Genomic DNA, 25,210 nt, shown 5'->3' with positions numbered 1-25,210 from the left:
TCATCACAGGTTCTGGATTAAGATTCATCTTTCACCTCATGATTGATTTGTAGGCACATTGAAGGATTATTAATTGTACTGGATGTGCAGTGCTTAACCCATGTATGAGACCAAAAACCTAAATATGTCAAAAACCTAAATATTGTTTAAAACTAAAAATGTTACTGTTGTTTATTTGGCAAATAACAAAACTGAATTCACCTTTCAAATTTAAGCCGGCTAAAACAATTTTTTCTTGTTCAGGAAATGCAAGTAAACAACTATAATTTGACACCTTAATAATAAATAATAATGTGCTTAACTGTTTTTTTTCAGTAATTTTGAAAATTCATGGATACTAATAATAATGATATGTTAGCATTAAAAGTATAATTTTTGGTAAAATAGCTTCTTGCTGTGGCTTTGGTTGATGGTCTAATATGTGTTAAGCACTGTATGTCATGTATTATTGTCAGTTTGAATCCATCTAACAAATCTGTGTGTGTCTGTGTTTTCAGATTCAACAAAGGCATCACTTAGATCAATGAAAGCCAAACAGGTGAGCAGCCACTTTAATTTCACTTTTATTTTTATTAAAAACTCCAAAAATAAGAAAAAACAAAACATTATCTGAACATTATTAGCAAAAGGCTTTTAATATGCATATGTACAAAACAGGTCTTAATGGAGAAATCATAAATACTCTTAAAAACAAAACAGAAAGCATAGATTTTTACTCCAGACTAAATGAACATCTGCCATATACTTCTCTTTCTCCTCCACGTCTCACGCATTTCTACTTCCTTCTTCCACGTTGCTGACTAATTACATCACATTCACTTGTTGGTTGCAAAAGAGTCTCATTTTCACCTTCTTCTTACTTTGTATTTTAACACCTTTTGTCGTACAGAGGAACTATAACAATGTCCTGACTAACAACAAATCTCTCCTATTAGGAAGATCAAAAATGCATCATTTCTAAAAAAAAAATAAAAGCAAAAAGTTTATCCTCTATACAGAGAATTGTATAAAAAGCACCATATTACGTTTATAAAGGAAGTGCTAGGCATGCTTTGCATCTACAGTTCTCTGCAAGCACCATGTCCCGTTAAGACAGCTTTCAGTTTGTTAGTCAGTCTTCATAAGACAGCCTTTATGCAGTTGTCATTAAGAGCCCTATTATTTAAGATTAATTACGCATTTGTGCTCTTAGTCGAGAAATCCCTTCTGCTCCTCCAGCATGTCACAAAATCAGTCAGTCAAATGAGTAGTCTGTAAACGTCAGTAAACTGAAAAATTGACGATTAATGTCCGTCCAAATATTCTGCAGCTCTTCTCCAGAGGGTCAGAGGTTGAAGGTTTACATGATAATGTAAAAAAAAAGATGTTTGTTCTATGATACAATTGATCTTTGAATCATTTGGGGAAAAAAAATGCACAACTGAAAATATATATATATTTTTTTATACATTTAGGAATACTGTTCTTTTTAAAGGCGGCAACAAAGAGCAACTGGCACCACACGAGATGTCAATACGTGTGCAAAACCTTTACAATTAGCTCCCCAGGTATATTTGGGACCAAATGCTGATTCACTTTGAGATTCGTTTCGCACCTAAATTCAAAACCTCTCCCCTGTTTAAATACGAGGAGCTGCAGCCAATCCATTACCACCATCTGGGCAACAGCGTGAGTAAATTTACAAACAGCGTCCTGTTAAGACGGCCCCACGGTGAGGACGCCCCTCTTTACACCTCTCCTCCACCGTCCGTGCGTCCTCAGTTCCTGGGCTGTGAATTGTACTCCTGGCAGATGTTGTGGATGATCTTGGGCACAAACTTGTAGAGGCTGTCAAACTCATCCACAAAGAAGGAGTGCTCCTTGTCGGGGTCTGTGGCGATGTAGTCCAGCTCGTCCTGGGCTGCCCAGGCGATGCCGATGGAGTAAGCGATCACACCTGCATCACAATCACAGGGAGGGACAGCGGGTTAAATACACATAAATACACAGGCCTCACCATGGATTGACACACACACATCAGGCTGTTTAAAGGTCCAGAGTCTTCCATTTTTAGCCTAATTTGAATACTACTGTGAGGGATTATCAGACACAATTTGACACAAGACCGTCCTCTCAGCTACCGACAGTCCCCCTCCATGCCTGTTTATGTTCTGAAGTCATCACATTTCTGTGAGATCCCACGTCCCTGGGATCTCGGCGCGGTCCTGCGTCTCGACTGGATCATCTCGTCTGTGGTTTCTCAAGCTTGAAACACTGAAAACACTGTAGCTTCCACTACAGACGCACACTCTGGCTTGTCTGTCCGTTCAGGCTGCTGTAGAAACATGGCCACCGTAACGCAAGGCCCTTGTGTAAAGTACACATTCTATGTCTAGAAAAATCCATAGACCATAGAACACTCTTTGGTATTCTTTGTTGTTTCTGTTTTTGTTTTTAAGATAAGATATAGAGGATGGAGTAGGATGACTGCAGCAAATGATAAGCATAATAGTGACATTCCAAAAAACAGCTTGACTTGACCATTTCTCTGCATTTTTCCAGATTCTTTTGTAGCTGAACTCTCACCTTGGCGATGCACGGCCAGTGCAGGAGCCCTGACGTCATCATAGGAGCGACCGTCCGTGATGACGATCATGACCTTGCGCTTGTTGGGTTTGGATTTGCTGAAGAGCTGATCTGCGGCGTAGGTGATGGCGGCACCAGTGCTGGTCCCGCCGCTCCAGTAGTTGATGCGTTTGATGGCATTCAGCAACTCTGCCTTGTTGTTGTACTGTCCGAAGGCAAACTCCAGCCTTTGCTCGTACGTGTACTGCACGGCGCCGACTCGCGTGTCCGTGTCAGAGATCTCAAACTCCCGTGTGACGTTGGCGACAAACTGCAGCACCGTGCGGAAGTTGCCCGTTCCCACGCTGCTGGATCCATCAATGACGAAGGCGATGTCATTGGCGTTGAGGCAGGTTTTGCTGCACATCAGGCGGTCTGTGTCGCAGACTCGCTTCACCAGGGGCTGCACGGTCTTCCTCAGGGCAAACCAGCTGGTCACGGGCAGGGAGTAGTAGCCGTTGGTCCGACACACGGCCTGTAGGACGGAGGTAACGCTGTGTTACAAACTGGCATGTTTCAGCGAAGCACTGACTCACCTGTGTCTACAACCCCACCTTGTCTACAAAGTTTGCCTCAACCAGGTTTTGTCTCTCACTCTCATCAGGGCCCTCGATGGTGACGAAGAATATGTTGATCCCAGACTCACGGGCGAGTCGAGACGCCTCCTCCACCTTGTCCGTGGGCCAGCCGTCCACCAGCACCACAGCCACGTTAGGAGCGCCTCCTCGGTTTCCATTGGCATCGCTGAAGTAGTGCTTATCGATGTAGGAGAGGGCCTTTCCTGTCAGGACACCAGAGGGCAGCAGAGAGACGGTTAAACTGCATGATATGGGTCAGTCGTTGAAATGCACACATTGAAATATCAAAAGATATAATTTCAGTACATGTTATAACCTTTTCAGGAGCTTTGTGCCTTAAAAATACTGTTTTTACAGAGCTTCAGAGAGTAAATAATAATCTCAATATTGATCAAAATAAATGTGATTACCAGGTCATATTTTGATAAATGCAATAATTGCCACTTTACTCACATCATCAATCATGTCTCTTCATGCAAATTATAAATATTCTTACAAAAACATTGCAACTTGAATGTACAGGACTTTATATTATTATAAACAAGATTTAATTTTTATTCTTTTGCAACATTCAGGACAGAGCAGGCTTCTCATTTCACTGCATGATGGTTTTTCTCAGTTTCTCTGTGCACCTGACAAATAAAAATCCTTGATAATTGATGATTGACATGCCCTATGTCATGAGACCGATTTGTGGTCGCCAAATAAATTAGCGAAACTCTTTTCCAGGCATTTTACGAGATGGAGAAAAGGAATAAAAAGATGTTGTGATTCGTTTATCAAACACGTGTTACCGGTAAACGGCTGGATTATCTGTTCAAAACAAGTGGAAACCGGATATGACGACAACCAGAAGAAAGTGAGCTCCCGTTTTGAAGCCGTGCGTTTTACGATTGGGTCTGCCTCGCGTTGTCGATGTCACCTACGACCAGGCATCTACTGGACAACAGCAGCTGTCGGTCACACTTCATAGTGACATACTTTCTCATCTATTTTCCTCTAAACGGGAAAATTATTTACAAAATTGACATCATGTGCTGTTTAAGACCTCAAACATTTACTGATGTTATATATCAAGTGAGAAGTATGGACTTCCTTTTGTAAGCAGCAGAGTCTGGTGGCTATTCAATATATTTCATTTCTGCATTGGTTTCCTCCAATGGTCTATGGTCCAAATAGGCCCCCCAGGGGTCCATGGCCCACACTTTGGACCACTAAAAACACTGCGTATGTAGTGCATTGCTTTATATTATCATGAAGCGGCTGTATAAACAGTGGCAGAACAGTAAAAGGATGTGTTGGGGTTTATGAAAAAAACCAAAAAAAAAACCACTGGCACTGTTGTAGGATTAGAGAGTGCCTCAAACACAAATAATACCTATTTGTATCAGCATGCAACGTTCAGCAAGTCATAAAGACGCATGTGGCGGTGCGTACTGACGCACCAGCTGAGGCAGAATAACAGTTGTTACCCTCTGAAAACTGACCCCCATGAGCTGGTGAAGCCAAAAGCATTTTGGTCAGAGTGGAGAAAAACCAAGGCTCACGGAGGCAGAACTGTAATTTAGGTAGCACTGTCTCTACGCAGATTTAGACTTAATTCTATCCTTGCATGTGAAAATGTGCCTGTGTAGTAAACCAATGCGACAATTGCACCCCTTTCGCTTTCACACGTTTACTGTAGCTGGCAGCGCACAGTGGGTCACTCACCCACATTTGAAAGTCCTCCCTTCTGCACAATCTTGCCTATGGCTGACTTCACCTCTCTGGAGCTGGAGTACGTCTTCAGACTGATCTCAGTCATGGGGTCATCCCTTCATGCAAGACAGAAAGCAGTAGCATTGTGTTTTCCCAGCTAAATGTAAATGGTGCATAATAACGCAGTCAGACAAGTGCGAGTACCCGTATTGGATGATGCCCATCATGGGTCCATTTACACCCACGTTGATGGTCTGAGCCACATCAGACAGGAAGTCCTTCTGGATCTTAAAACGCCGCTTCCCAATGCTCCAGCTGCCGTCCATCAGGAAGACCAGGTCCACCTTACAATCTGCAGAAACAGCACGTGCCACAACATTAATGCTGTGTCAGCATTTGTCATCACTTAAAGCAATAATATCTAGATAAAAAAGGCAGACATTTAGATTACCAACTGCAGTTTAGAGCAATGTTTTACCAGTAGGCTTGTTTATTTTGTGTCCTCTAACCAGCACGAGAATTATATGTTTGCACATTTCTGACAATGGCAGGTTCTCTGGTTTCCTCCCACAGTCCAACAACAAGGACATCATGTTTAATATCTCATTTGAAGGTATTAAACTGATGGTAGCCTATAGTAGTTCTCATTAGCACAAGCTATTAGTGGGATATTACTCTGGAAACAAGAAAATAACATGGTATTAGTGTAATGTTATCTTATTATTACCACCTGTAATTACATTAGAATTAAGATGGTGGATATTGGCCAAAAGCTGGTGTTTCCTCCAGAGATTGCCGCCACCACCACCTTAAGGCCTGATCTGGTGCTCTGGTCCCCTTCTCTAAAGAAGGTCTATATCATCGAGCTCACACTGTACCCTGGGAGGATTCCGTGGATGAGCCATACGCGGGGAAACACCTGCGCTATGCTGAGTTAGCTGCTGAAGCCACTGGGCAGACTTCCTGGAACACGGAAGTCTGCCCAGTGGAGGTTGGATGCAGAGGGTTTGTGGCAACATCTACCACCAAACTGCTGAGTGGTCTGGGAGTCGGCCATCAAAACTGCATCGGAGGCAGCAGAGAGAAGCAGCCAGTGGCTCTGGATGACGAGGAACGACCCCTGCTGGGCAAGCCAGGAGGTATGCGGTCAGCTTAGGCTGGACTCAGGGAACAGGACGCCCCTGCCATGCATAGTTCCATGAGATGTACGCCACAAGAATAATTGGGCATGGGACGCATGGGACGCAGGTCAACCATTCACCTTATCCTGTGTTTATTATGTAACGTGTTACCAGAAACTGAATTCTACATACTTGGGTCTCCCTGTGACGAAGGCTCAGATGCTCGAGGTGGAGGCTCTTGCTCCCTCACGCTAAAGCCTGAAAAATAATAAACAAAAACACATGGAGAATTCAGCTCAGATTTACTGTTTAATGCCGAGGAGAAAAACACTCAGAGGAAATTTAGTTTCCTTTAATAATCATTGACACGTGCTGATGGAAATACTTGTCTCACTAACAGCCTGTACTGTGGTGGACGGTGGGAGAAAAAATTCAATTGTCTCATCCACAGCCGCCATACAATTCCTAAATATTTGCCAGTTAGAATTTCCGTTGGACACAGCACATCTGCAGCTGCCCACTTTGCAAGGATCCCGTATTTGTGAGCAAGCATTTGTTGTGGTGAAAATCATACCGACAAGGAACTGATTTTATCCTCAAGCAACCATTTGACTTTGACTCCAAATCCCCTCAATTACAGGCTGTGCAGAAACCCGGATTCTTTTCCTTGGATAGCCTTGCTTTGGTTTGTGAGTCAGACAGAAGCCAGAAAAGAAGGAGCATGTTGCTGCACAAGCTATCTTACCTGATTCATAAATGTTTGCTTCTGGTTTCCAGGCATCCACTGGCTCCACTGCACAGACAGTATCGTACAAGCAGAGCATTAGCAGATTTCTACTACAAAGTAGCAAAACTTACTAACAACACACACCGTGGTAGTTACACAATAACTCAACACCTACTCATAATCAGAAAACAAAGGCAGTGGCCATCAGTTTTTTATTTTTAATAGATGCTAAATAATGTGTCCACTGTTTACCTCGAGCAGTGTTGTTATGTAAGAAAGTTCAAATACTTAATTAGTACAAAATTCACATATCTGTACTTTATTTATTTTTCTAGCAACTTTTACTTTTGTTCCACAGCAGTTTGCGAAAATAAAGTGTGTACTTTTACTGCACTAAATTTCCTCTAAACTGTCTTAATTACGTGTTACTACCAAATAAAATCAGAAGAAGAAGAGTTGATAATAGTCAGCTGCTTTACACTACAGTTTTGCCATTCACCCATTTACACGCGTCAACATGGGGTTATGCTCAAGGACACATATAGACTAGCAGAGCCAGGAATTTAACCCACAACCTTCTAGTTGATACTTTTACTTCTGTTGTACCAGAAAATTACTATTATAAAAAAAAAGTGACTTCAACTTCTACCAAAGTCATTTTCTGGTAAGATACTTGTCCTGAAGCTTTTAGGTACTTTATGCAAGACTGACCTCGAGTTTGGGTTGTGTCCACTGGCATCTTTCGGATGGTCTCTGAGTCAGGGGCTCGTGGAGCTGAAAGTAAAGACATGGTGAGGCGGTGATGACAGGCTGTGAAACACAACATTTGAAACAAACGCAAACACACTCGCTTTTCCAAACCATGGCCTTTCTAGTTGGATTTGGAGGCTCAAATGTGTCACCAAACTCCATGACCTGTAATCCTTGCATGGGTGTTGCAGAGGTTTGTATGATGAGTAGCTTTAGAAAACTGACTTATTGCTTCCCAGCTTTTGAGAGTTAGATGAGAATAATGATACCCTTCTCTTTGTATATTAAAGTCCCAGTGAGGAACTTCTAATTCGCCCCATGGACGTCACTTTTGTCTCCGCTCCCCCTCCCTACCCTCAGCAAACATACATATACTCCCACACAAAGAGAGAGAAGAAGAAGAAGCCTTGCTTTCTTCTGTGCAAGACATTAGATTTTTGTTTCTATGATACTTTGGTAAGTTTTAATATCAGTCTTTTAATGCAGTGTTACTTGTCCAGACTGCAGCCAGGAAACTTGGAGCTGCATGGTGCGAGAACAGCAGCAGTTCTGATTGAGCGTGAAGGCACGTGGTTTGTGGAGCACTAGCTTTGATTTGTGTTCTATTGGCGTGAGAAGCTAAAATCATGATCATAATTAAAATATGACTATGTTTGCGGGCATCCTGCTTAACCAGCGCATTGTAGGTGTAAAATGTGTCACTGTGTGAAGTCAGGGGAAACACTGCTATACAAAGAGAAACAGAGAGTCAGGTGGAGCTGATTATTAGCACTGTGTGATCTCACTTGGCAGTGGTTTGAATGTAGCGGCCATTTATTTATATTAAAAGTTACATATTGCAGCTTTATGACAAAACAGATTATAATAAGAGGCTTAGACTAGGACGTGCTCAGCCTGGCTTAGCATAAATATTGGGAGCAAGAGAAAAAAAGGTACCGTGGCTTAGTTCAAAGGTCACTAAATCCACCTTCCAGCACCAGTCCACACAGGTTACATCATAGCAGGAATTTCACACACGTAGCCCTGACCAGAAGCATTTTTTAAACCTCCTTGCTTGCTGTGACGTATAGGGGCTTTAAGCTGAGCTGCCAAAAAAGTGTTGCACTCAGTGCAGGGCCAGGAGGCATCCTGTGTAGTCACAGAGGAATGAACTTAAGCCACAGGTGCTCTGCTAACATGCTGCATTCATCACAAAACCTTGTGCTCAACTTCCTCATAAAGGTTCATCTTATTATATACATTTTTTTTTTTTTTTTACAAAAACCAGAAACAAGATAGAGGTATCAGTATCCTCATTTAACTCTCTGCAAGGACTGAGATTCACCATACTATTATAAACTATCGTATAGATAAATTCCCTTTTTTCCTGTCATAATGTGTTAGTATATTCTCCATACAACAGACATGACGCATGTATAAGACGATGTAAAGGCTAAATAAAACATTACAAAACATGTCAAATATGAACAATAAGTGAATAGGTTTTACAATAGAATATAATCCATATGACCCCCAAGACTTGTTAGTTCCCAGTGAACAGAAAAAGAAGAACACTTACGTTGCGGTCCAAAGTTATAATACCAGCGCTCATACTCTGACATATCAGGCCTGTGATCCCGAGCTAGAGGAGGATGTTTTGAAACCTGTTAGTTGCTACAATGAACTTCTGAGAGAAGAAAAGCACACATTTCCATGGTTGTGATTGGTTACATGACCTCCCCAACCAATCCCATACCAGTGAAAACAACGGCTTTATGCAGTTCAATCACCTCACACACACTCTCTCTCGCATGCCGCCTTCTCTTTTCCTCCACAATGATGTCTGAAGTGGCAGGTACTGTAGATGGCATGTCAACACAACGTCCCGAGAGACACTGCGTGCACTTTACCATGTAGCAAACTTGAAACAACACAACACGTTTTCTTAGCAGACACCGCACTGCACCGGTCACTCAGACGTGCACGTGCAAACTGACAGCGTAGTGACCTTCCTCAGAATCGGAGAGAGGTGTGGACTTACCGCTTATCTCAGGTGTGTCTGTCTCGCTCCACGTGTATCCTGCGTCTGGACCTGCATGACTAACGTCTGAATGTACAGCAGAGAAGGTGGAAGCATCAGCAACTACAGCGGTTACATTCAAGCTTTTAGTGTAGCTCCTCTCTACTTCCTTGTTACTGATCATCACATGCAAATCAATCTCCCACCAAATTGTCCAAGTGAGACTTAGAAAACGTTACTGTATTCTGAAGGCCCCAATGTTGGTATTGGAGTAATATATTACAAACATGCAGCCAACCTGCATTTACTGTAGTGTGTTTAAATATGAATCAAAACTCAATGTTTATGATTTGCAAAAGCGTGATGAGCATTTCTTTGATACCTGATGGACTTCGAGCTCCAGTGAACCAATCGGGACGAGGAAAGGAGGCGTGCGCCCAGTCCCTTCTGGAAAGAGCTGTGCAGGGGAAGATTAGAAAGCCGTGTTTAGCACAAGCATCAAGGAGAATCATACTTGTGGCCACATCGTTAGCGGGGTACGCACAAGATGTTCAGACCTTGAATCAGACACTGCACCCTTTCTCTTCCTGTGTGCATTTCAGAAAGACAAAGGAAGGCCAACTCTCCAAAAAATGGAAATGTGGTTCTCATTTTTGTGTTTTCCATCTGCTGCTCCTGGCAACACAACTTGTTCGCATATATTCTAAAGTTTTACCTTGACGTGGCAAAAACATCAGCGAGGGTTTCCCAACTTTATGCCTAGAGAGATCTGTTTGATAAACCCATCACAACTTCATTTATGCATGCGTTATTTAAAAGTAAAAAGATTCAGTGAATCTATTTTGGTGACCCAATGGTATCTCCTGTGACCTCCAGCTGAGAAAAAATGACAACAGTGCATTGTTTCCGTCCAAAGTGACAGAGTCATGATAACACACTTCAGTTAACCTCTCCTGTGGTATAGCTCACACAATCACACAGCCTGGACTCTGAGGTTCTCATCCAATAGCAGCCAGTGCACGGGGCCTTTGTTGACTGGGATGAGCTGGTACAGTGTAGCCGGCCACCCAGTGAAGCATGTGAGTATTATTCTAAAGCTGGTGTCAGACCAGGGACAGTGTATACAGTGGGATACAGAGATTAGTGTAATCTGCTGCTTGTTTAAGTCCCAGCACTGTAGAGCAGACGGCGATGTTGGATTTTTCTCATGAAAAAGGTGCTTTAAAAGTTAGATTGCCACTTAAGTGATGAGTGCGAGCCCAAAGGTCAGACTGGGGATATGAGCCTCACTTCTGGTTGTAGTTGTGGCTACAATTTGCCTGTAGGTGTCTTGTCAATATGCTCTTTTTTTTTTTTTAATACTGTTAAAACAGATGAAAATCATGCTAGTCCTCCTTTACTTCCTTGTAAAATGTAACGCTAAATCGCACTAAACATTAGTGCAAGTAGAAAACAATACCTTGCATTTAAACTGCAGGGAGATGCGACGCCACCACAGAAATGGTAACATGCTCATTTCTGGTACTGGGCTTGGTTCATCTAAACAAACCCATCAAATATAATCTTGACAGCTTTTACAGAGACTGTTCATGGTTTGTTTACAGTTGTCAAGTAAGCATGTCTCATGAGAAAATGTAAAGCTAAACTGGATCGTAACATTTCCAGACGGCTGAGCAGTAACACTGAACATCTGTTTGGGACAGCCAAGTGGCAAAGTGACAGAGGAGAAAACCTTTCAACCCGTAAATCAGAGTGTGGAGCGCTAACATCTCCAAGCATCCACCCCTGCTGGAGTGTCCTTGAGAGAGACACAAGCACTGTCGGCTCCTGGGATGCTGCTGAGTAGCTGATTCCAGACTCTGACCTCTGACCACAAGCATAAAGAATTTCTCTGAGGGGATCAATAAAGTATCGCAACGTGATCCACAAGCTGCACGTCTGCATAGCTGCTCTCCGCGCTGGTAAGAGATTTCTATAAAACGTGTCTCTACGGCAAAACGCACGGCAGATGAATGATGCACTGGACTGCTCCCGCCACACTGTAGGAATCATATCATACAATCAACCGTCACTTAAACGGATATAGAAGTGTCTTATTTTAGGGATCCATGGTTGAGAATTCCACAGAAGCAAAAACAGAAGCGCATTCCTCAGTGAGCCAAACCTCGCCTGGTTTCAATGGTGAGAGCTTTCTATTCTTGACAGTCTAGAGAGCGGACCCAGATCCTGCAGGGCTTTGGACTGACTGATGCATCTCTCTGGGATCAACACAGAGCAGCTTGGTCCTGCTGCTTTCATCTCAGTCTCCTTTTCTGCGAGCTTTTACAAGAGAGGCTAAGAGGCCAGACCAGATGGCATCTGTAATAAGATGTTATTAGTGCAGTGACAGAGCGCATTTCTCATCATGCAGGTCTTATCTAAAAAAGAAAGTTGAGAGCCCTTTGCTGACCGGAGATAGGGATGAACTCAGTACAATAATAGCACACCATCACTCATCTTTGAGGTGTACGAACATACTCTCCTTTTCTTTTCTTTTTTTTTTGGGTACAGTGAAAGTCTGCTTGCATTTCTGCCTGCTGTTTATAGAGGACTGGGTATGCTTTGAACTATAGCATCCCGCAGAAGACAAACATTAGTGCATCTTCAAAAAAAAACAACACACCACATCTTCAACCAGGCCGTTATTGCCGATGCTATTCCTCTGTTTGATCAGACATGTACACATCTCCGCGTCTGTGACTGTGTAGCGCTCTCACTCGGGATCTGGAGATACTTACTGGGGTTTGACTCCCTCATGGTCACAGTCCGCTCGGGTGGGCCTGGTTGAACCCTGTTATAAGCTGTTTGTAGCAATGAGAAACAGGCAGATATGAATAGAGGAGGGGGAAAAAAAAAGGTGGGAGAAGGGGGTACAAGTGAGAACTTCAGTTCTTGGGCTCCATCCCGAAGCGCAGCTGTTTTGCTTTGAGCAAAGCTGAAGGCAATTCCTCCACAGCATGATATCAAAAACAGGGAGATATATGCTGGGAATATTCACAGGCCTTAACTCGGCTTTATTTGCCTCTTTTCATCTCAGAAAATGAAAAAAAAAAAAGAATAAGAGGATGTGTGTGATGACAGAGAAACAGAGGCCATCATGATAGGAATGTTAGCTGAGATGTGCAATGGAGTGGATTAGTGGTGACCCCTGGGGTGAAGATCACAGGGGCTTATGGGTGTGGACACGGAGGTCAGACTTACAGCGGACTACGTCTCCTGGATTCTTGTCCCAACAAAGACAATGTGGCCCCCCTTCTGCCCTTGACCCACATTCTCTGTCAGTCCCACCTCATGTGTCTGTTACCCTGTGTGTGTGTGTGTGTGTGTGTTTGAGGAGGCTGACCTGGACCAGCTGGAGAGGATAGCTGCCTTCTGATTGCAGACCCCGGCTCTGGTCTCCGCAGACCTGGGACCAGAATTTTGGAAACAACGTCACCATGAGATATCACGACATAATATTGCGGTGACAAATGGTGGACAAAATGTCATGGTTCTATCAATGTGAAGTTTTGTCCATCATTTCTCATCACTGTTCGTCACTGTTGTTTTTGTAATGGCATACATAACCTTTCATTCTAATCTGTACTTAAGAGTAGTGACAATGTGTCTTTTTAAAGTACTTTTTATTGCTCTATTCTATTACCAAGACAATTATAGTATTGATGGATGATTTAAGAATCATTCATTAATTTCCTCTCTGCTCATTTGTCCTTAAGCAATTGTTTTGTATTAATATGTTATTTCGCATTTCCTACATACCTTTTAATATTGCATTTTTTTTCCTTATTTATCACTTTTTCATATTTGGTTTCTTCACAGGTGCTCTACCATGTGACCTTATCTCTTGAAATGATCATTTGCATATGTGCACTCATGAAGGCTACTGAGTCAAATGTTTTCAGTCTATGGATACCTTTTAACTGGAGGTATCTATGAATTGATTAAATTGATTAAACGGCTGATCCTCGCATTCAGTCCACACTGAATCTCACTAAATAGTTACTCATACAAAGCGACTCTAAACCTGGGTCTCAGCAGCGATGGCTTCTCTGTGTTAGTTTGTAAAGCAACTGTGATTGTACGGCGATGCCATGCAGAGTGTACGTGTGTCACACAGAAGGAGTCAAAAAGAGAAGACGACGGAGCAGATGTGAGGACAATATGAGGGGGTTAAAAGGTACAACGGGGGTGGAAAAAAGACACAACAAGAAAGATTTAAGTTTGCTTTACCTGCACTGGTACGCTGTGGAAATCTACTTGGATAGGCACCTCCTCTGAGTACTTTGAAGAAATGCCATCGTTAAGTTCAACTTGAATTGTAAGATTCTGTGCAATTGCAGCAGAGTCAGTGAGAATATTGACATACCTTGGCTGGGACTCTTTCCTTGCACAGTTTGTGTCTTCCCTATACCAATAACACAATATGTGCAAATTAAGACAAACGTCTCTATTTACATGTATATTAGCTTTGAAAATACCAAATTCAACATATTTCTCATTTTACTAAATACCTTAAGACCAGATTATGGTCTTACTGAACTGAACACACACAAAGTTGTGCTGCTGATAATGACAAACTGGCTTTGAAAACAGGAGCAACTGTCATTTTTAATACAGAATGCATACATTATCCCGATGTAAGCCTGATGTGAAGCAAAAACACCCCCTGCTTAACGTCAACACATATTCCTGCACACCCTGATGTTAAGCAACACAGCAGCACCTTCATGCCACCAACACAAAAAAATCAACACAATGTTGACCCTGTTCGCTTGGCTTTACTTACTTGAGCTCGCGGCTGCCACAGAGGCAAGGTATGGGTGACCGCTGCCTAGATAGAAGAAAGACAGATTGGGCGCCAATATGAAGAAAGAGAGATCATGTTACAGAAAATGAAGGAGACAGAAATGGTTGGGAGGTCATCTGGCACACGGCCCACTTCTTTTACACACATACCTCAGGATACTGCCACATTGTCTAACTTCTGCGGCTGCACTGCTTTCCAAAACAGGCAAATGACTCACGGTGATTATAGTCTGATGATGTTTTCATCTAGACTGATGAAAGGTCTGCTAATCAAGTGTTAATTCAGTCAATCAGCTGCACGGCAAGGAGCAAACTCCAAACCCAGCAGTGATTTCTTCCATTTGCAGCAGTGACTTGTAATTACCAGCCACAACCATTTGTCCTCGTCACTCATTTTCACACAGATTCTAGTTAAAAGCCGCTAATATTGTTAGTTCGAGTCCGGCGAGGCTGCACGCGTGGCTGCAGTGGATCGCCTGTGCGGATCGGTTTCACTGGATCATTAGCAGCATCCTTCATCCAGGTAAATACACAATCCTCCACGAATCAAACATGGATCCACTCATTAAGAAGAACAGAGTTTTTTTGTATGGATGCAAGAAAGGATGTGTTTAAGTTTAAAGTTTAAACTTCAAATGTGTTTGTTTGAATCACCTGTGTCCCTGACTTTGTGCACAGCAGCTCGTGCTTTGGTGGTCGTGGGTGGCGGTGTGGTGGTGGTGGTGGTTGGCACGGGTGTGGTGGTAGTTGTGGTGGTGGGTTCAGGTGTTGTAGTTGTGGTGGGTGCAGGTGCAGTTGTCGTAGGCAGTGCTGTCGTCACCGCAGGGGATTTGGCCTCCCTTTGACCTGCAGGGAGACAAAGGCGGTCGTGTAGTAGTTGGATGCATGAGGAGGACGAGTGTCTATACTAACTGCTGTGTTGTAATGCATTCTTCACATTCTTAACCAGCCTGCGGTGCCACGACTCCTCAGTCAACCTTAGCGAAGTGTAACATGCCAGAGTCAAGCACAGTGATGTCGGTCTAATTACTTTTTGTCAGCAGAAAATCAGACCTGGTGATGTCATTGACCGTAAGTCTTAAATAAATGCAAAAAAATATTGTGTAAGCAGTCTAGACATCCACAAACCCTTCTCTTTTTGACATAATTTTGCTCCAATGTGTTCAAGGTGTGGTCAGATAGTCCTAGCTTTGCAACTTGTTTGTCATCCAGCTTATGGCGCGTTTCCACTAGCTCGACTCGACTCTCCTCGGTACGGCACGTTTATTTTGCTATTCCATTAGCGATAGTATAGTACCTGGTACCCATGTACTTTAGTACATGTCAGACTGCCGTCACAGGAAGAGACACAAGTAGCAAACCGAACAATGCCGAACTATAGATCAGTTAAAAAGACTTAACAATCCTGAAAACATGGGTTTACTCCAACGATTACCATGGAAATGTCTAAATTGTCTAATTGTGAGTCAATCACTAGTCACTAGTTTGTGTGTGTCGCGTGTAAAACAAAAAGTCACGGCAGTTTCATGCAAACCAACCAAACCGTGGCGAGGCGAGCTGGGACCATGTAGTGGAAACACAGCTTTAATGAAAATGTATATTCACATAAAATATTAATGTATAAAAATAGCACTCATCTCACTTGATTTCACATAGGTTGGTCTTGAAGGCACATAGTCCAGTGAAGAAGGATAGATGACTCCTTTCTTAGGCTTCCCCACTGAAACACAACAGAGCCGTTTGTTGAACGGACTAAGTTTAAAGAGCACAGTAAGATCTAGTGTCTTCAGTTCGTCTTCAGATGACGGACACAGCACACACTAAAAAAAAAACTCATCAATACCTGAAACAACAAATGACTCCCTCCATTTTGGGAGAGTCAGTGATCGCACCCCATTGGAGTTGCTGCCTTTATAAATATTCTGCCCAGCCATCTTCCTCACGATCACCTTTCCTCCCGTGTTTGTGATGACGCCACTGTGGATATTTTTGGAATTTAAAAAAAGGAAAAGGATTATAACCTTTACTTGTCCCACACAGGCTTTGGTCCCAATCACCACGTCACAGTGTACCTGTGGATGGCAGCGTTGCAGATGCTGGAGATGGAGGCGAACACGCCTGTCCCGTAGACTTGCTGCTTTGTCTCTTTGCATTGTGCAGGACACTTGGCGATGAACTCAGGGAGGTTGATCTTTCCTGCCCTGACATCACACTCTATGTCTGGAACAACTGTAGAGGCAGAGGTAAGTAGCACAGGCTTGTAGAAATAATACGGTTAAATTTGTCCAGACTATGCGTAGTCTCTTGATAAAGAAATATTCACTGGTATTTTATGAAGTCTAAATCTATTCAATAATAATGCAAATCAGTGCTAACACACAAGGTATTACATAATATCATAACATTCCCTTTTGTCTCCATTCTTTACAGAAATAAGTTTTGTATAGTGTAAATTTTACATTGTAAAGTTTTTCTAGGCGCGACAAATGCAGTGGAGACCTGAATACTGGGGGTGATGGAGATTACAGGCTTGCTTGTTGATGATGTCTACCTTGCTTTGGTTTCTTGGTCTTTGATCCATTGGGCTTGGCCCGGCAAGCACAGGAGAGGAGGAGCACTGCGGGTGACGCACAGGGAATTTCACATAATAGCAGGCAAAGGCAGATAATGAACAACGTGTTTACTGTGCAAACTAGATCTCTGTGAGGCAGCGTGCCGGTGTTGACTCGTGCATATGTGCAGAAAAGTCACACTGAGGCAGATAACGGGAGTCTTTTTGGAAATGTGACATGTTGCCGTCAAAGGTGATGTAGTAAAGACTAGTGTTCTCCTGCGGAGAGAATGACAAGTTGCTCACCGAGGCAAATGGCAGTGATTGATGCCCTGATCATGATGAGTGTTGTGCTGGTTCAGCAGGTCAGCCAGATGTTCCAGTATAATCTCTCAACCTTAGAGGAAGAGACAGAGGAAAAAGATTTCATTGATCATCTCCTGAAACCAATTCCCTGCATCCTGCTTACTCCCTGAAGCATTACAACAATCATATTAGTCATTCTGTCTGAGCTTGTCAGCTACAAACAAGACAGAGTTGCTTCGGCCATTGAGACACAGACTATGGACAGAAACCTGCACAAAGAAGAATAAGAAGAATGCCGTATCTAGGTGAATGTGGCCAATTATATATTACATAAACATTTTGGTAACTTGTGTTTTTTACACCTACAGTTCGATCAAAAACAGACTTTCAGTGTTGCTTGTTCCAGATGGGCTACAAAGGCCTAAGAGTGTTTGCCAAAAGCTCAACAGCTAACATCTGTGCTCTAAGACAAAAACTGTGGATCCAAGTCATCCCACTACCTTCTGTAGAGTCAGGCTCAATTACAGAGCGCACACAAACATTATTTAATGACTAAAGAATGAGAAACTGTGTCAGACGGTGTCTTTGTTTGACCCCAGCAACCACATCAAGCCGCATCCCAGTTTGAAATACAGTCTGTTTACAGTAGACACACATTTTCTTTCTCTGTCTCTCATTTAGTTTCAAATGTTAAACTCATGTCAAGCCAATTTGGTCCAGTCCCATTTTTGTTTTTTTTCTCCACTTGGAAGTGAGTTACAAGTGGCAGTGGTTGAAATCGACCGCTATGAAATGGGACACCACTTCAAGAACATAATAGGTCATCAGTGTTCTCTGATGGCTTTTATGTTTGCAGGCGCGCCGTCGTAAAAAATACAAAACAATCAAAAAAGCGTGCCGTCGGCTGTTGTAACGCTCACAGTGGCTGTCGGCCTTCTTTTGCTCTTTCTGCAGCAAAGTGGAGACAGAAAACATCAATGGCAGTCAAGTTTATGGATGTTCATTTATTGTGCTGTCAAGTGTTCGCTTGGATTCTGTTATTCTGGGGAATAATTCAGCTTAATTCAATTTGTTTTAATTAGTTTTTAGAGAGGGTTTGCTAGTTTATTAGTGTTTTGCAAATGCTTTTATTTTAGTTTTTATTAGTTTTAGTTTTTTTTTTAGGTGCAAGATTCAAAGATCATAATAAGTATTGTGTCATAAAAACCCAACAAAAGATGTAATTTTAACCGTTAGTGCTCACGCAGGCGCACGCTTGGTAAATTGCTGCAGTAATAATACACAACTTACTTTACAATTTACAGGACACATTTTTCGCTACAATTTCAGTTAGTTTTGTAAACGCACAATTCAGTTTCAGTTAGTTATCATTTTTTTCTTTTCAGTTTTGTTATTTTGTTAGTTTTCGTTAACTATAATACCCATGGTGTTTACTGAGCTAGTGGCAAAAGAAAATGTTTGGGCAAAAAGAAGCCTCTCAAAACAGGACATGGAGCAAATGTTTCAATTACAGTGGTTCAAAAGATTTATTTTCAAAACCCTGGATTACGGATACACTGTTTCCAATAAGAGTTTCCAATACTTTGTGTGGTTTAGCTCTTTCTGTTCATAAAGCTAGAGAGAAATACATTTTCATAATTGTCTAATAATTGATTCATTTTATTCCCCACACCTTGTTACAGTAGAGGAGGAGCTACTTGTGAGACCAAGGTGGTGGGAAGAAGCGCCTTCCTAAGGAGGTGATGACTGAGGCCTCCCTTTTAATAAAGGAATGCTGAACCTCCCATGAGGGCAGCGTCCTGTCAGTCACTACCGCCACACACCAGCGGCTGCAATCTGATCAAATTAGAGCGTGTGATCGTACAAGGACCTCTGAAGCAGGGTCATATGTGATGCAGCTCTGGCTGACATCTATGGTATGTTAGCGCTATGAAGTCATTTAACTACAAACATATTTGTGAGAAGAATTTCCAGAAAATAAATCTTGTTAGACAGAAGCCCTACCGCAAAACAACCATGGAGGTTCCCTAGAGCAAGGTCCTCACCTCTAAGTGAACACGGCTGCTGTCAGATTGACGTAGGAACAGGCCATTACTTTAAGACGAACCAGTGAATTAGACTTTAACGTCATCGTCATATTATCCCGTTACACATTTGTGTTGAATTGTATCATATTTAGTGCATGTATTCTGAAGGAATGGCCCAAATGTGAGGACTTTTCTTGACCAAATTCAAATCAGTTAATCTATGAAAACAAACTTACACAAGCAAACTTGAATGGGAAGCGTGTGCAACACGACAAAAAGACAAGGCAATGCGGTCATTGTCAATGGCTGTAACCCCAATCAAACTTCTGCTGCAAAACATGGGATTGCATTTGGGGAAAATGCAGAGCACATATTCAAATGAGAAGATCGATATCTTCTACATGTCGCTACAGCCAGTGGGACATCAGCTTAGAAACCACCGAAATGGACACATATGTGACATAATATTATGGAGAAACAAAGTTCATCTATTCAGCTTCACGCTGACAGTTAGATAAGCGGAGTGATGTCACTCTCACGTCAGTGGAATATTAGCTCAACTAAGAATAAAGGCGGAAATCCAGGCCCCGCAGCAAACCTGTTGCTCTTCCCATTAGTGACATAATCCACCTGACATCATCTCTAAACTTCAACACTGAACACGTTATGTCTTGTTTGTTTAATCTGTAAAAAAAATAATTTAATAAAATAAAATAAAAATCATTGAGTTGATCACATGTAACAAACAAACAACAGTTTATAGAGCCGTTATCTTCTATGTATATGAGCTGTTCTGTGATTGTGATTTGGGATAGGAGTGAGTACTCTCCCCAGATACTGATGATTGATCCAAATGTGGTGACAGGTGGTGGGAGGCATAGACTGTGGAGGCAACAATGTCTTTGAAATCGTGACAAACTTAGTTGAGTCTGGCAGAGATGATCTGTGTGCTCATTGTAAATAATGTCAATGTTGCTGTAAATGACATTTGTGTGTTTAGTCACGGTACGGCACAAGGTGAAACACCACTTTTGTTTACCTCGCTAGGGAGGTATAGGGATCGGTGTGTGTCTTTGCCTTCTGTTGTGTGTGTGATAGGTTTTGTCAGTGTCTGGTTGGAGGGAGGTTGGGATTTTTGTTGTGTTATTTTGGCCTGGATTCACCCTGAAGTCTTTTGTAAATATATTCTCACGAGCACTGTCGCTTTACACTGTAAATTATCATAAATTGTTCACAGTTGTCACACAATTTTCACTCTCCATTCGTGTTTTTTGTACGTGCGCTCTGGCATCCCCGAGGCCGGGCGTAACCGTGTCACTCTTTTCTTTATCCAACTTTCAGCAAAAAAAAAACGTTAAATCTATCCCTGAAGAGACAAGTGCTCTCCAGGTCTGTTGTAGTTTAATTGTGGTATGCATGAGGTGCTTGTTGAAAAAGAAAATGGTTTCTCGTGTAAAAATTAGAAACTTTATGAACACAGACTACAGTTATATCATATTTACGTGAAAATCGATACAGCCAAGGGAAGTTTGGGAGTGACAGGACTTTCCCCTGATGTGGCTCGACATTTTATCTGACATACGTGAGCACTGACATGATTTTTCCACAGCGTTGTGCTTTGACAAGCAGGTCGATGACTGCTGCACACTCACAACTACAATTTGTCCTTGCGGGGGAAGAAAGATGAGGTTGGGAACAAGCTGGGACAGATATGTACATCTACATTACAGGAGAGACAGGAGAGACTTGCAGCGCAGAAGAGGTGAGTCAGTGCGCTTCACTGGATAAAGCAAACAACAAACCTGATCTGCAGTCACCTGCAAGGAAATCCTAGCTGTGAATACCAAGCTCCCCAAGTACTAGAAAAGAGGCATGACATCTTTGTATTAAACGTGCAAAAAAGAAATAATAATAATAATGATCATTTAAGAACTCTCAACATGAGCCACTAAATGCAGGGCAAATAATATCCTTTGACAAACGGGGGGGAGTTTCCTGTACAGTAGATAATAGATCCTGAGGCCACACAGAGAGAGAGAGGGAGAACTTCAAATGAACAAGAATTAGTCTGAGATAAACTTATCAGATAGCTTTGAAGAAGGCCACAATGTGTGAGACCTTTCAACCTCGCCACCACCATAAATCACAATCAGGGTGCTTGGGTCACTTACTGTGCAGGCTTTGTGTGTGTGTGTGTGTTTGTGTACACCCGTTTTAAAGTTCTCATTAGGCATTGTACATACAGCACAGCTTCAATTCTCCTTCTGTGGTGATGTCAGCAAAAAAAAAATTGTCATCCAGTTTCAGCAGGGCGGGGAGACAAATCAAACATCACGTTGAACGTTTCAAATGCTGACAGTTAACTTTGAAAACATGGCAAAATTAGTTTGGCAATTTCACAGCCACTGAACCCTGCAGCGTAGACAAGTTGCATCGTTAAGGTCTACGGTTAAGTTGCACAAAGAAAACCTGCTGCGGTTAAATGAACATTTCCAGCATCTACAGACTAATTTTTTCTTTTCAATGCACCAGAAATCTGATAACACAAAAGGAAAATCACACCTGGCAGGAGTGCAGTGACTATAATGCTAACAGGATGTCAGCACACAGTGGGGTTCTCAAAGCACAGGCAGACCACACACACCTGTGATGGTGCGCCATTGTCAAAGCGGTGCTTGAAAGCAGTCGTGCATGTGCACAGAGCACATACACTGACATTAGCTCTGTTTTAATAACTGAACCCCTAAAATGTCGGGTTCTCACCGTGGTCAACTTAAAATTCACCTTCAGTTAAAACACAAGAACTCAAGCTTTCTTTTATTTCAACAGCACCCACGTTTCTTACCCAGAGGAAAAAGACCTTTAGGCAACAGAGTTCGTTTGAGTATCACAATGATTCAGAGCTTGATTTCCGTGCTAATGTAAATGATGGCATTTTTATTCACAGCCTGTGCCAGGAAGCGTTAAATCCCAGCTTTCAGGGGTGTCAGGACTGCACTGTACACATGTCAGATGTGCCAAGTGTTGAAACAAGCCAAGTAAAGAACCACTGGAGAGATCAGACACAGGAAAGCCAACATGTCTCTGCAAGGTCATTTCAATTGCCTTTTGGGCCACTGCTGCTGCTGCTGCTGCTGCTGCTGAGATTCTATTTGTCTATGGAGCACAGAGCAGAGACTGAATTACTTCAGTCACTGGCACCAGCTTCAGTGCAAGCCAGAGCCTGTAGTCTGCTGCTGGACATGTTGTATAGAAGAGACCACGTGGAAATAATCAGACTCTGTCACTCCATACATACTGTAAATGTCAGAGAGGATACACAAAGAAATGATGCAAATAATGAGAAATTAAAGGAAAGGTTGAGGAATTCAGCTCCAGTGGCAACATGAGTCACTTCAAAATAAAGGCACAGGGAACACGATACAAAATCTGCGTCATTTCCACACGGTTGTAAATGAATAAATATGTCACAGTATGGATATTTATGCAACAATAATTCAGCTGAAAACATCACTTGAAGAGGGAGAAAAGGCTTGTTTACCAAAAAAGGGGAAAAATCTGAGAAACAGCTTTATTAATATCTACTTTATTTAAACTCTCACACGCTGGAATGAGAGGGAAAGGGAAAACAAAACAATGCCTGTATATAACAGCAATAACAATAATAACACGCTAAAAACCTGGTATAGTGGTGATTAAAACTTTCCACGGACCGGAAAATCGAGTGCGCTTACACTCCACGGACGCCAATCACGCGCAATTACGCATCGTTTAAAAGGTGAATTAACGCCACGCAGCAGCAAACACAAACTCCCTTCTTCACATGTGGAGCTGCGTGGTTGCTTGATCAAAATCCATTCTCTCCGAATACGGTAATGAAGGTGAGCTTACCTGATGAAGTAACAAATAATCCTCCGGGATTCAGAGAATATAACTTCATTCCCTGCGACATCAAGTGTGCGGAGCAGCGGGCGTGTGTGGAAACGTTTAAACTGTTCCACCTGAACTTTTACTCGTGCGTGATCGCAGCAGCGCTCATTAAAAGTGGAGAACGGGACGGGGCCAGAGTTTTCCCCTCCTTGCCCGTCCCACTTCGGTCTCTTCACAAACCCAGGCAGATGAAGATCAGTAACCAGTGGCATCAGGAGAGGATACAGGGCGCTGGCAAGCATCCTTTTGTTTTTTCCCCCCTTGGGACAGTAAATGTATTTTCATTTCCAAAAAATGAAGATTTGCTTCTCCTTGACACTTGTAACTTCTCCTTTCCCTATAGAGAGAAATAAATCAACAGCAACCACAACTACGGGCTACTGTTTCCTGCTCTATAACTCACTCACTCACTCATCCTGACCAGAAATAAAACAACCAAAAACAGTTCTGGTGTCAACTCTCACCAGAGCAATCACTCCTCCTCCACCAAATAAACCAATCAACACCTGATTGGGAAACACACTCACACTCACACACACACACACACGCAGTCCATATGGTCAGGCCGAAGCCATTTTGATTTAAATAGCTGCTCTAAGAGAACTCATTGTGTTTGTGTGATGATGTTCTTTACAGTATTAAAATGTATTTTTAAAAAGATTAAACTTTAACAGCTCAGGTAGATAATTGCCCATGGAAGGAAAAAGTGCTATTTCAGAGTTGGTCATTTTGCTTTCAACAGTGCCATTACCCTGAAAGCTCCACAGTGATAAGTTGTCCTAATTTACCTTGCCCGCCGCAGGCTAAGCACTTCCACAGTGTTAAGTAAAAGTAAAGCCACCCTGCTGCCATTAAATAAAACCTGTGCTCCAGTCAAGTTGTAGCTGGTTGACAGGATAATGCTTCAATAGATGGAGACGTAAAGGATAGCATTCTATATGTACCTCCTGACATCTAGTTAGTAGTAAGAGTGCCTGTGGGGGGGCATCAGAGGAAATGTCCCATGTTTCCAGATGTTATTGTGCTTATTGTGTCATCGCTTGTCTCGTTTTATTTCCCTAATTTAGTGAGGATTCTGGCCTCATCTTGTTCCTCACAGTTTGTTGCTGTTTGGTGATTTGGTGGAGAAACAATGTCACCATGTATAAACATGGATGTAGTCTTCCAGTTTCTTCCTTAGGCCAAATAGAAAGCTAAAATAATGGTTGCATAAAGAAGTCTACTTATGACTAACGTCAGTAAACATTTCTCTAAGGAGTTAAAGGTCTCAAGCCCTAGTTTCAGGTCGTCTTGAATAAAACATGACACCAATCCCCGCTGACATATGGCGAAAGGTGGGGTACGTCCTGGACGGGTCGTCAGTTCATCACAGGACATAGAGACAAACAACCTTTCACTCACACCTACAGGAAATTTAGAGTGTTCGCTAAGGTTCTCCTAAGGTTAGTTACAACCAAACCAAAAACTAACATTTAGAGAACGTTTCCTGAGGGTTAGGCAGGAGAGAACCAAAAACTTGGAACCTTGACAGAACGTTCTCTAACAGTTGTGTGAAGGTTGTGACAAAGTAACGCTCTGAGAACCAAATGTGCAGCCAAAAACTAACGTCAGGGGAACGTTAGGAAAACTTTCCGTATCAGCCACGGGAGAACCTGGGGGGGGAACCTTCAGGGAACATTCAGAACGTTCTGGGAACCAAAAATTGTTAGCTGTGTGGCCCAGTTGCCACGATATTTGTATGCTTTGTTCCTTCATCTGAAAAAGGGCTCTGTCAAACAGTACATTCAGACCTGACTGAGGCAGCACAAGCGTGGGCAGAGGCAACGATTGTTGTGTTTATCCTGTCAAATTGCTGAATGGCCGGGGTTTTCAGTCATACTCCGACCTGCTTGCGTCCAGTGTTGCTGTTGCCTCCGTGTGTCTTTACTTAAAATGCGTGTTGTGCGGTACTGTCGCTGAGGAGCACATCTCTAACCACTGCTATATTGAGAGTGAGTTGTATTGTGTGCATTGTGTGAACTCATTTGAATGGCTTGAATGTAAGTGACATTTGTTTGTATTTCAAAGTCGCACA

The 25,210-nt window shown here is 42.5% G+C and overlaps 1 protein-coding gene across 4 annotated transcripts; it reads right to left on the bottom strand.

The window, feature by feature from the left end:
* Nucleotides 1–612: 612 nt before the first annotated feature.
* On the bottom strand, nt 613–25,172 carry vit (vitrin). 4 transcript variants are annotated; one of them, XM_044045738.1, is made up of 23 exons: nt 23,098–25,172; nt 17,180–17,270; nt 16,874–16,939; nt 16,395–16,551; nt 16,166–16,299; nt 15,965–16,042; nt 14,977–15,168; nt 14,303–14,347; nt 13,883–13,921; nt 13,747–13,797; nt 12,860–12,922; nt 12,255–12,317; nt 9,860–9,934; nt 9,499–9,564; nt 9,037–9,099; nt 7,440–7,502; nt 6,747–6,794; nt 6,194–6,259; nt 5,085–5,232; nt 4,893–4,996; nt 3,159–3,385; nt 2,566–3,079; nt 613–1,936 (listed from the first exon to the last, which is right to left on the bottom strand). In XM_044045738.1, the coding sequence occupies exons 2-23, from the start codon at nt 17,211–17,213 to the stop codon at nt 1,758–1,760; spliced, it is 2,475 nt and encodes an 824-aa protein (XP_043901673.1). In that variant the 5' UTR covers nt 17,214–17,270; nt 23,098–25,172; the 3' UTR covers nt 613–1,757. The 4 variants fall into 4 exon arrangements, with proteins under 4 accessions (XP_043901673.1, XP_043901674.1, XP_043901675.1 ...); XM_044045739.1 differs by lacking the exon at nt 9,037–9,099; XM_044045740.1 differs by lacking the exon at nt 12,255–12,317.
* Nucleotides 25,173–25,210: the final 38 nt, after the last annotated feature.

Source organism: Solea senegalensis, linkage group LG15 (assembly GCF_019176455.1).
Source record: "Solea senegalensis isolate Sse05_10M linkage group LG15, IFAPA_SoseM_1, whole genome shotgun sequence".
In the NCBI taxonomy this organism is placed as follows: domain Eukaryota; kingdom Metazoa; phylum Chordata; class Actinopteri; order Pleuronectiformes; family Soleidae; genus Solea; species Solea senegalensis.
Note: the sequence above shows the minus strand (reverse complement) of the source record. Positions and strands in the feature narration are given on the sequence as shown.

Bases quoted from the DNA above. Each gene is read 5' to 3' on its own strand.
- vit (XM_044045738.1), bottom strand. From the start codon at position 17,213: ATGATCAGGGCATCAATCACTGCCATTTGCCTCG. The intron at 13,922-14,302 runs GTAAGTAAAGCC...TTATTGGTATAG, and splicing joins TGTGGCAGCCGCGAGCTCAA to GGAAGACACAAACTGTGCAA. The intron at 1,937-2,565 runs GTGAGAGTTCAG...ATTGTGATGCAG, and splicing joins ACTGGCCGTGCATCGCCAAG to GTGTGATCGCTTACTCCATC.